Source organism: Austrofundulus limnaeus, unplaced genomic scaffold (genome assembly GCF_001266775.1).
Source record: "Austrofundulus limnaeus strain Quisiro unplaced genomic scaffold, Austrofundulus_limnaeus-1.0 Scaffold97, whole genome shotgun sequence".
Lineage (NCBI taxonomy): Eukaryota > Metazoa > Chordata > Actinopteri > Cyprinodontiformes > Rivulidae > Austrofundulus > Austrofundulus limnaeus.
Window position 1 is genome coordinate 1,188,629 of NW_013952499.1, and position 12,319 is coordinate 1,200,947.

General features: G+C 40.6%; 1 protein-coding gene across 3 annotated transcripts in view; it reads right to left on the bottom strand.

Annotated features, from left to right (window-relative positions):
* cadm3 (cell adhesion molecule 3) overlaps positions 1-12,319 on the bottom strand; it is a 168,272-nt gene that overhangs the window by 5,885 nt on the left and 150,068 nt on the right. Inside the window, exons 7-9 of one of the 3 annotated variants that reach the window (XM_014013048.1) lie at positions 1,710-1,882; positions 981-1,373; positions 576-596 (exon numbers count right to left, since the gene is read on the bottom strand). In XM_014013048.1, the coding sequence (XP_013868502.1) occupies positions 576-596; positions 981-1,373; positions 1,710-1,882 (587 nt within the window). The remainder of the gene's footprint in view (positions 1-575; positions 597-980; positions 1,374-1,709; positions 1,883-12,319) is intronic. The other 2 variants (XM_014013049.1, XM_014013050.1) reach the window with 2 other exon arrangements.

Sequence of the window (12,319 nt, forward strand, 5' to 3'; positions counted from 1 at the left end):
CGTTTTACTTTTTGTATTAGTAGTATTTATCACATATTTGCATTCAAATAATTTCTACTGTGGGTATAAAAACCAAATAATAATAATTCCATTATTTTTGGTCACATTTTCAAAGAACCACTGCAGTGGGACCACAGAGCCACATGCGGCCCCCAGAGCCACAGGTTGCAGACCCCTGGATTAATTGAAAGAGTCAGCCATGTTTTTCTATTAGCAAAATATCTCATTAACCTCTGGACATGAGGTTCATATACAGCTAATTTACTTTTGGGGTTACCCCAGTTCAACAACAGCTGATGGAGCTCAGTCTGCACAAACAACAACAACAAAAAAGTTTCACTCAGTTAATTTTCTTCACATTGAACTCAAATTTGGTGTGGTAGTAGCTGCGAGCCATTCACAACACATACTCCAAGCTCTAACGAATCGAGATCACAAGATGGCAGGAACGCCAGGCCTTTAATTTGTTCCCCCCCAAAGACAGACAGAATCACAGACAGATAGATGCACAAACAGGTGGATGACGAGAAAAAAAAAAACGCCACAAAGAGACAAGATTCATGGAAAAGTTATACCTGTTAAGTTGCGTGCATCATCTTCTCAAGTGGATGAGTTGAATGTTTAGATGGATGGATGGATGGATGAATGGAGGGATGGATGAACGGATAAGAAGAGGAGTGCGTGTCGAGGATAGGGTTTGGGATTATCGATAGGAGGAAAGAGGAAAACAAGAAAGAAAACGACATGAAATAGGTGTGACAGCCACACACACACACACAAAAAAAATCCAATTCTGTCCATCACTGTGTGTTCCTTCCTGTCTGCATTTGCATGTGTGTGCATATAAAACAAACTCCAAGTGTCTGACAGCTACGCAGCTTGTGTACTGAAGGAGAAAATAACAAAGCGGCAACTTTTAATGGTTTTTCTTTTCCACTCCATTACTAAGCGTGTGTGTGCAGGTGTGTAACTGGTTTTACCTGTGAAAGTGTTAACTCCATTCAGCTGGACGGAAACTGAGGGTGTGAGGGGCGATGGGGGAGGAGGAGGAGGAGTCGCAGGGGAAGGGGGCGCGAAGGAGGACGTGGGACTCGGGGAGGATTCGGGGAGGTCGGGGAAGAGGGCGTTGGAGAGGGTGGTGGAGGCGGCGGAGGGGGGGATGGTGGTTGGGGCGACAGGCGATGGAGGGGGCGTGTCGGGGGAGGGGGTGTGGGTGAAGTCGATGATTTCCGATCCCGAGCCTTGGAAGATGTCAGGAGGGGAGGAGGACGAGAGGAAGGTCGAAGGAAGAAAAGGTGAGGAAGTTGGAGAATCAAGGGAGAGAGAAGAGGAGGGGTCTAACGAGTCTGGGTCGATGGGGTCCATGTCGGAGGCTGGGTGGGGGTGGTGGGGKGGGGTGGTAAATGATTTTCAGGGTAAGCAAAGCGCACCACCAACAACAAAAATAAAAGCACGGATTGAACAAACAGGACACCATAGAGCCAAAGGAAAAAAGTGCAAGAATGTGCAGATGGTGGTAATGATGGCACGTTTGGATGAGAAAAAAAACAAAAAACAAGAAACAAAAACAGGAGGAAAGAAAATCAGACAAGAAAAAAGATGGAAGCAAAGCCACAACAAACAACAGAAGAAATAAAAAAATCTGATGAAGAAACAGAAAAGAACATTTCCTCCACCCTCCCGCCCCGCCTCCAGCTCTCCCCTCCTACCTTGCACCTGCAGTGTGTACTCCCCCACGCCTTTCCCGATGCCGTTGTCAGCGTAGCAGACGTAGACGCCGTTGTCTGATTTGTTGAGCATCAAGAAGGAGAGGACAGCACCGTCCGCTTTGGACAGCAGGGGGATCTCTCCGTCCTTCCTCTCCCAGACGTAGTCAGCAGGTCTGAGGGAGACGAACGTGACGGAAGAAAAACTGTCAGCTGAACATGGCTTTTTTTAAATGAACTGCATCAAATTAGTGAGAAAAGGAAACAACCAAGAGTTGAGCATTCCTTGAAGGAATGCATATCGCCCACCACCCTTCATGTCAGGGTTTTAAACTAAATAATTGAACATAAAACATACAACTTATCACGTCAGAATGCAGCTGCTATTGTAGAACCATCGTTAGATTTTAGCTATATGCTAACTAAAAATAAGTGCAGTAGAAGGTAAGTTCTGCTCTGCAGATATTACACAGGTTTCTCTTTCATTTTCTTAAAATGATCCCACACTTTGAGCTCTGCAGGTAGCCATGATACCAGAGCCTGTCTGTATAATGTCTTGTGACGTCCACAGCCTACCCCAGTTACCACTACTGTGCATGTGTGTCAAGGACAGAAAGGCAGATGTGGCAGTGGAAGGTGTCAAAGCAGTTTGGAGAGAAAAACAAAGTAAAGAAGAACAACAAAAAAAGAAAACGATTAATCGATTATTAAATTAGTCATCGATTATTTTAATAATCGATTAGTCATCGATTAATCGATTAATTGTGGCAGCCCTCGTTGAGTGGAGATCATTGTTTTTGGAGGAAAAAAAAGAGACGCAGAAGCGCGTTGCAGCTGAAGGGAGCAGGAAACACGGTAATCTCGTGGTAAAAACACCACTGTCCATMATCAGTCTCATCTTTCTCTTAAACCGAAAAAATATAACCCCCCAGACCTTCTTTTTGACTGAGGCTCAAAGTTATCTGACAAGCAGTAAAAAATCTACAGGATGAAGAAAATAAAAACAGGCTAAATTTGAATGGAGATTGGCGGCATGAAGAGCCGGTGAGAGCAGGACTTTATTAATTAGATCTGTGACYTTTAACATGTTTGGATTTTATAGTTAGTGTGTAGTTTTGAGTGTTTACTCTTCATTTTAGCCAATTTTAGTGTGTTTTAAATCAAAGCAATGAGGCAAGCACGGAGGTCTGCAGAGGCAGAACGACAACACGTGTCTTATTTCTCTCCACTCACTCTTGCAGTTAGAAAAAAATTGTATCTGGATGTATTTTTTTATGTGAGAAGTGCAGTCTCACAGCAACTTTTCACCATTTTTCCTATTTKCCAGAAAGAGAAACTCATCCTATTTTCCCCCAAACCAATTTCTCAGCCTCCGTCTACAACGTGGTCACGTGACAAAGTACCTGCCTGTTCGACTTTGAGAATTCTAGTTTCCCTTCACTGCTCYGTCTGGGATTTCTCCCATAGACAAGGATTTCTTTGGGAGAATTTCGTTCGGGCCAATCAGAAAACAGAAGGCGGAGTTTTGAACRATGCTGATTTTCTGCGCAGTGTCTGCTAGTTAGTTTAGCATACGTCAGTGGAGGAAGTGAATGAAACCAGTCTGTGTTGACAAGGCTTCCAAATTAAATTAAACTAAATTTGTCTGACAAAGCAGCAGCTCTCAATTACAGTCGTTTCGTTCGCCTCGGTACTTCGATCGGTACTCGGTACAACGATCCAATCATTTAAAACTTCAACAGAGGCCACGCCTCCAGCAAAAATTGCTTCTCTATAGTCGAGAGTCCAGACCCTCGTAAGCAAAGGACGAGGGGCTGGTTTTTGCACTATAGCCATTCTTTTTTCTTCTTCTTCTTCTCATTTTCAAAACTGCATCTCAAATCAAAAGTAACATGTTTGGCTACACAACTGTGGTGTCAGAATGAAGCTCAGAGCTGATTGGCCGATTCTAGTATATCAATCTCGTGTGTATGTGGGTGGGACACGAGGGGTTTGCCACTCATTTTGTGCTCTGGAGAGTTTATAGAGTTGATCAAAAGAGGTGTCAATCAAAATAAGACAACCAATCAAATTGTTTGAAGAGCCTATWATGTAAATTCAAAGCCCCTGGTAGATTGGGTCAGGCTAAAGAGGCAGGAGGTAACCACAAATTRGGAATGTACTATGGATGGTATTGATGGTTAAAGGGTTAAATGGTGTAGATGTGCTTCCAGTGGTTTATTTTTTGAAGGTTTCATCATATGTCCACTGGTTGGTGACATAATTTGCTAATGCTACAAACACGCAACAAGAAAAAAGAAAGGAAAGTAAACAACATTACCACCTTTTCAACTAAGTGGAAACAAATAAGGAAAAGAGACTAATAGAGTAACAAGGGAGACAGAAAACAAAGAGGTGACAGTTATTACAGAACTCGATAACAAGGATGAATGCAAAAATAAAAACCTGACAAAAGGACGATGAACAGAAACGTGGAGATCTAAGCTTGGAGAAAAGAGATTAAAAGAGATGCAGGGAGAGGGAGACAACAGAACCAGGATCAGCATTTCAGATCTTCCCTTGTTAAAAATCCATTCYGCGTAACAGATTGTATGTGAGAGAGATAGCAAGACGTGCCTCGATAAAAGAATCAATTATGCAAATGGGAAACTCCTTAAGCGCCGTACAGTAATTACAATGACGGCGAGTCTGAATCAGGGACAGATCTGAATGTCTTGGACTGATTAATCGCTCTCTGAAATGTGAAAAAAAAAAAAAACCCTCTGACACATCGAAATGTGAAGATTCATAGTGTTAGTTTGGTCAGTATTGCCCACCAGCTGTTACAGCTATGAGCTTTTAGATTAAACCTCTTCTAGTTGAGATTTGAGCTGAAAATCAATTCAGTTTATTGCTGTTGGACAAAATGCGCCAACTTTCTGTGAATTAATAAAAAATACACCACAGTTTCCTCACTGGACATGTAGTGCAAAGCAAACACTTGGAAGGACTGTTCAGCCAGCTCTCCTGAGGCAAATTAAATAATAAAAAAAACTAAATTTAAACCATTAAGTATTTAAAACAAGTGTGCCCTCTTTGTGTTTTGCTACATGGTCTGGTTACCTGCCATAAAATGTAATCAGCTGTTGTATTACCCAGACTCCAAATGCCACATAATACGCAATTAACTGAACAATTAACTTTACATTTACAGGCTGTAGCTCATGTTCTGTTATTGAATATAATGTTGGAAAGTTAATCACTGCTGCAGCTGCTGCTTAAAGCAGAATGGGTCAGAACACGGGGACCGGTTGCATCATGCATGTTTAAACTTTGAGATTTATTCTCGGCTATGAGCTCTTAAAGGTGGGAGCTTTTCGTTTAGTAAACAGGCATTAGTAAACACTTTATGAAAATAATGATTTGCTTGAAGACGTTTTTATTGTAATTAGAGAGGTTGCTGCATCAGTGTCTGTCTTCCACTGCAGAGAAAAAGCTTTGGGTGGTTTAGTTCAATTGTTAATAAAAGATGTTTTCATTTTTTCAATGAAATGTTTGTTTATCAGCATTTTATTTTACTATTAGGCTCACAGATGCTGGTATTTTCATAAATACATGCTATAATTACATTTTGATCTCATTCAGAAAAGTCCAAATATTCTCCTCTAACCACTGTTTTTAWATTGTCTGTGAAATAATTAATCCGGTAACACACAGAGTCCAGTGTGTGTTTTTAGGTGATGGTTTTGGAGTCKGCAGTTAAACTGTTTTTGATTCAATCCGCTCTCAGCAGTGAAGTTTAAGACACTCCAGGCAGCTCTTTTCAGCAAAAAGAGCTCTGRTGCTGTTGCTCCCTGCCAAGCACTGAACATCCAACGGAGAAAGTCAGTGCTGGAAAAAAGTAAAGCGTTTATCTGCCAAACACAGATATTTTTCCTCTGGGTTTGATGGACACTGAAACAAAACAAACAGGAGGAGGAAATTTAGCTTAACGGAGAAACAGTTTTAAGTGTTTTAGTTTCTGACTGTTTAAAACTGTTACTTAAAGTACATTTTCCATTTAATATACTGTATAGTACACAGTTAAACTTGCAATAAGATCCAAAAACTGCCTAGCAATACAACAGAGGTAAAAATATAGAATACAGCTTGGTATGTGGCTGAAACTTGCAAGATACAGTATGTACCTGGTGGTAACTTGTATGTCCATAAATCTTACCCAGCATGTATCTGCTTCTAACCCAGTGTGTACTTGTACTGGTACTTACAATGTATTTGATTTGATGATGGCTTTATTGTCATTGTACGGAAAATAATGAAATTCCATTTAAGAACACCCATTCAAGAAGACGCACACATGACAAAAACATGGGGGAAACAGATGATCAGGTCATGCAGCAACCAACAGGGGTTGCACTACCTTTAAAATAAAAAACAAAATACCACAGAAGGTTAGATGAGGAAAAAAAAAAAAAAACACAAGACAATCCGTAATCAGTTGTTTGGGAACAGAGAAAATGTTTTCGGTCAGGGAGACAATAACAATTTTCCATCTGCCTTAATGTCCGCGGGTACATCCAATGTGGCAAATCCAATCAGACAAATAGTGTGGACAATTCCGCCAATCTGAGCTATCAGCTTCTCCAAGATCAATTCCATCTCGCCAGCAAAGTCCAGGAACACGGCCGGTCCGCGACCTTCAAGAACCGCTTGCAGACCAAGTCCAGCTYGCTCAAGGCAAAAGTCTGAGTGCTGAAAGCACGGCAATCCTTCAYATTGGTCAGGCAGCCAGGAAACGGCCTGAATAGCCACTRACGCTGTTTTGTAGAACACCAGGAGACCACCAAGCCAATTTGTAGAATCCAGTGATCAGAATCCAAATATGTATCCAGAACAGAGCAGAACAGAGGTCCCACCTTTAACATGTCCTCCCATGGAAAAAAAATTTTTGTTCCAAAAATTTAGACCAGCTAACCAAATCTATAAAAAGAAATCCATAATTTTCGGTTTTGGATGAAAACATGGAGGAGGTTCCAAGCAGCAAAGCAGGAGAGAGGGAAAAAGTGTCTTACTCCTCCGAGAGCAGGGACAAATCAACAACAACAACAAAATAAATAAATAAATAAATAATAAAAAAACCCACGTCTACCTGGTATTTACCTGGTACCTACAACAACTGGACTGTGTTATAAAGTGACTTGTGATCCACTTCTAACTCTGTGTGTACTTGTAAAGTATTGGTACTTAAAAGTATGGACCCACTTCTAACTCGATGTGTACTTGTAATGTATTGATACTTAAAAGGTATGGACCCTCTTTTCAGTGTGTACTTGTAACGTAATGGTACTGAAAAGGCATGGACCCAATTCTAACTCAGTGTGTACTTGTAATGTATTGGTACTTAAAAGGTATGGACCCACTTCNTTCTAACTCAGTGTGTACTTGTAATGTATTGGTACTTAAAAGGTATGGACCCACTTCAAATTCATTGAGTACTTGGTAAGAAACTTGTACTTGTGTTGATACTTACAAGGAACTAGGTATTTACCCAGTATATYGGAACTTAATTTGTAGGTACTTAGTACTTATAAGGTATTGACCTGGTGCTTACTTTGTGTTYAGATAGGCACCTGATTCTTACTTGGTACCTTGTACTAATAGGGTACATATCTGACAGTTACCCAACACATAYCTGGATTTRCAAGGTAAGTACCTGGTTTACAACWTCTATTTATTTGGTACTTAGTTTGTATCTCCAGGGTATRTTCCTGGTATGTGATCTGTACGTAMCTGGTTATCTTTGTACTTACATGGTATTTACCTGGTWCCTACGAGAACTGGACTGTGTTATAAAGTGACTTGTGACCCCTTGCTGTATGAACCCAGTAAAAGCTAAGTACATACATACCTGGTAGTTACCAGTCTATATGATGTATTGCTACCAATAAAGGTTTTAAAATAACAGTGAAGCAGCTGATAATTTAGTTCTGAGCTGCCAGTTTCTGAGCAGAAATCATCTCAGGGTGCATGGATGTGCTTATAGTTGTTTTGGACAATTATGGAGAACAGAAAGTGCTTTGAAAAGAGCAGGTATTTTCCAAAATGACTTGGCAGGTGACTTTCTATCAAAGCATTCAATCAGTCCAAATGTTTGAGTGGAATCCAAAGAGGAGGGAAAAAATCAGCAGTTCAGACAAAAACAACAAAATCTTTCTTTCTCTTTTTTTTAGCTGTTCAGTTGTAACTCATGGTTCTGTACCAACATTGCTGATTGTTGTAGCACCTAAATCTCATCTGTAGCTGCAGGACCTTACTCGTCTGAACTTTCACACCCTCAGGCCAGAACATTAGAGTCTATAAATCAACTGCTCCTGGAAAATCCTAAATCCAGGCTCAAACAAAGAGGTGACACAGCCTTTGTGGTGGCAGTCTCTAATCTGTGGAGCAGTCTGCTCTTTTCACATAAATTCAGCTCTTGTGTCTGGCTCCTATTCTGCAACATCCTGCATAATACTTTTTCTTCTTTCATGCAACTTTCTTTCTTTMATTTTAATTACCATTGTTTACTGTAGTGCATATTTTCGCTGATGCAGCTGGTATTGATATTTTTAAATACTTTAATCAGCTGAATTTGTTTTTAATAGAAAAACACTACATCGACTTAACAGAAAATAATGTTTCATCAGAAAATGAAACAGTCATTGAAGTGAAACACTCCAACTTTACTTTTAAAAATGCAGCAACCTCCATCTGAGAGATTAGGACCCAAATTCGCAACGTCACTTTCACTTTAGACTTTACTACTCCAGGATATATTGTTTTGTTTTGTTATTATACCATAGCTAATTTTTCTCACTGTGTAATTCAATTTAATTCGATTCAATTCAAAAATACTTTATTGATCCCAGAGGGAAATTAGGTCAATTTAGGTACACCTTGATTTTGCACCAAATAAACGCTAATAAAAGGTAAAATGAAGATATTGAGAAACATTAATGTTTTACTTTTGTGATCCCACGTAATCCTTTGTTTTCYAGAAACAAAACCTCAAAACTGAGCTGCAACAATCATTTAATTGATATTTTTATTCACAAAAGGCAAAAATTGAAACAAACGTTTTTAATTGTATCTGTGTGTTTGTGTCTGACAGTTACTAAAATATCTCAAAAACCACCAAACAAATTTAAATGAAACCTGTAGAAAGTGCTGGAAATGCCTGAAATAATGATTAACATTTGAAGTCAGCCATTTTCAAGATGGCTGCCACAACCACCTGACAATAGAAACATYATGGGGTTAAGTCCCATTCAAGATGGCCGCTACAGTTAGGTGGCTTCACCAAACAGTGACTATAGCGCAGTGACTTTTACAGATACTGAGCTAGAATTTACTGTGGTCGTAGCAGAGACTTATTCTCAACAGGTTGGATAATCTTCATTAAAATTTTGAAGTCAAATCTGTCTGATAGCAAAATWATTAAATTTTCATCAAACTTTCAGGAAATGGATGCCCCTCTACAAGTGATTAACACTCGGAGCCAACCTAATTCAATATGGCCGTCACAGAAAACACAAATACGACAACAATTCAGTTGATTTTACAGATGCAGAGCTAAAACTAGATGTGGCTGGAGCTGAGAGTGACCTCCTAATATCRAACGAGATTGCACYCGACAWGTTTTTTTTTTTTCAAAAACGTATAACTGATTGTCGTGTACAAGCTCCTTTTCCTTCTTCTTTGGCATYAAAGAAACAGGAAGAAGAATTTGATACGCTTAGCTATTCTTTTAAACCTTATAGGATGAAATCGCTGAGGGGTAAAAGTGTGTGTAGGGGAATGGAGTGTGACATTTATTGAGTTTGATTGTGGGGTGGGGGGGTGAGCTCGTCGGAGGAGAAGGAGCTGAATGGCTGGGTGTGTCAGAGAAAAAGGTGTTGTCACGGTGATTGGGTTTTGACTGACAGCTGCAGGGGCGACCTGTATCTGATTTGATTGGACACCAGCTCATCCACATGCAGCGGTGCACACAAGTGAGCACGCTCATTTCTCCCAACGCGCGCACACACACACACACACACACACACACACACACACACACACACACACACACACACACACACACAAAGAGGGTTTTCTTGTTTTCTTTCCCACTGTCTGTCCTGGTCATTTGTTGCTTGTCACCATTTCTTTCTGTCTCCTTTCCACCCACACGTCGCTTTGCTTTACTACACACCTCCTCTCCCTTCCCTCTTAGTTTATATTTCCTCCCATTTTACTTCTTTTACTCCCGTTTTCTCTAGCCTCTCCTTCTCCACACYCTCTATTAAACACACCCACTTTTATCCGAGTCTTGTCGGCGCATTCTGAATTATTAGATATTTTTGGGGATATTTTTAGAACTCCTGCACTGACGAGTCCATTATGACAAGAAAGAGCCATTTATCACCGTAGAACGGGGCTATTCCTCATGTAGAGCATCCATAATTCACTGGATGCTTTCATCCACAGTGCCATTGTATCACAAATAGATGTTCAGAATATCCGGTCCCCAGATTCTGGCCCACCTATCATATCTTAACTGTGTTTAATTTATCGACTCATACAGGCCATGACAGTCACTGCCTCCTCCCCGACACTTTCTCTTTTTTTTTTTTTAAACCTGACTGTCAAACTGAGCAGCCTCCCCTGTGATGAGCTGACAGAACAGAGGAGGGAAGGATGACAGGACAGCAGCGCTGAGTTAAGAGGACGAGGTGGAGAAGACGGAGAGTCGAGGGTGAGAAGGTGTTCGGGAGAGGGAGAAAGGAGAGTTATGGGAAAGGACAGAGAGAAGACGAGGAGGCGGCATGGTGACAAGATGGAGAGCAGCGAACAGGTGTGAGTGACGCAACGGCCTGGCAGAGACATCCCCGGTGATGGAGGCCGAGAGGAGAGAGGAGGAGGGAGAGTGGATCGATGGAGGTTCATCTATAATGCAGAGAGGCCGGTGGAAGAGTGTATTTGTGTGGGCAGGATTTAAGACGCCGGTTGGAGTTTGTTTCTGTGTGTGTTGGTATCAGAGGAGCTGTGTACACACACCATATGAGTGAAAACACCAGAGCTTGTACAAACAGATGTTTTTTTTTTTTTTTTTTGCTCGGCATGTTTGAACAAGTAACTATTTAAACAAGAGGCTGTCAAAAATTGAACCTGTTATATGTGATTGCTTACAAATGTTTGGGAACTGTTATTGTTACCTGCGCCCTGCAGGTGTGTGCGTGTGCATTTTAAGAGGATTTGTTTATGTTAATGATTTTGTACCTGCTGTRTAATTTGGCACATTTAAAGCAGTATTTACACATGTCTCGACTTTAGTATGTGCTGATATGCACCTTTAAAACCTATTAGGATCCTCCACATGAGCTAGGGGAACAGCTCGATTAGTACATGTGTCAAACTCAAGGCCAGTGGGCTACATTTGGCCTGCGGGTGACTCCCGCCTGGCCCGCCGGGGGGTGGAGTTTATACAAAACAAACACTTTTAAAAAGTGAAAAATAATGCTTGTCCTGTCCCTGAGCTGTTAGCTTTAAGCAACAGTTGGATATCACAGTAATAAAGTTTCAAAATAAACTGCTTTCATCCATGAAAATTCCCCGTCAGAAAGTGGAAAAGTTCAGAATTCAAGATGGCAGCTGCTAACCACAACTCATCAGTGACTAAAACTCTTAATTTTACTTTTAATGGTATTTCTGTATTATTTATTTTGCATTTAGTCAGTCGTACATGCAGTACTTTTCAGTGTTTTATAAGAGGACATGTTAAAACACTGTTTAGTTGAAGTTAAACATGAAACGTCAAAGTTAACTAAAACTGGCCCTTTGAGGACCACCATAACACTCATGTGGCCCTTGGTGAAAATTAGTTTGACACCCCTGGATTAGCGCAACACCCAGTCTGACCTGTTCACAATGTGTCAGTGTGTTTCATTACTGACCTGAACATGAATCTAAATCTAAAGTCTAAATTTGGTCATTTAGGAASGTGGTTCCCAACCTGGGGGCGCCAGAGAGCACACCATTTCTGTTCAGAGGCTGTGAAAATATCAGTTTATTGTTTGTATCTAAAAATCACCAAGAGACATCTAYTTAAATAATTAAATCTCTGTATGTCATCTTTTCCCCCTTCTGTAAATAAGAAAGGGAAGCTTCGAGAAAAATCGATTGTGAACCAATGATTTCGGGCTTTGATAATAATTGCAGATCTACATAAAGGTGTAAGGAAAACATGATCAGAATTAGAGTTGGAATATTTTCACAGAAAACAGTTTATTCTCTTCTAAAAAGTTTTATTCAAAAATCTGAAGTCAGCCATCAGGCCTGTGAGTTTTCAGAGTTCACTGACCGACCACTTGTGTGTACCATCCAAAATAAGGGGATTCAAGCCACAAAGAGGACTTTACCTGACCTTCACCTTTAACCTTTGACCCCAAAATATAAAACAGACTGAGCACTACTTTAATGGAGTTACTATTTATAAGTAAATATACAATTTCATGATACTGTACAAACAAGAGCACCTGTGATGGACTGACACCACACTAACACACAGACAGAGAACAGAATGCCTCCGGCCCCATTGGCAGGAGGACTGGGAC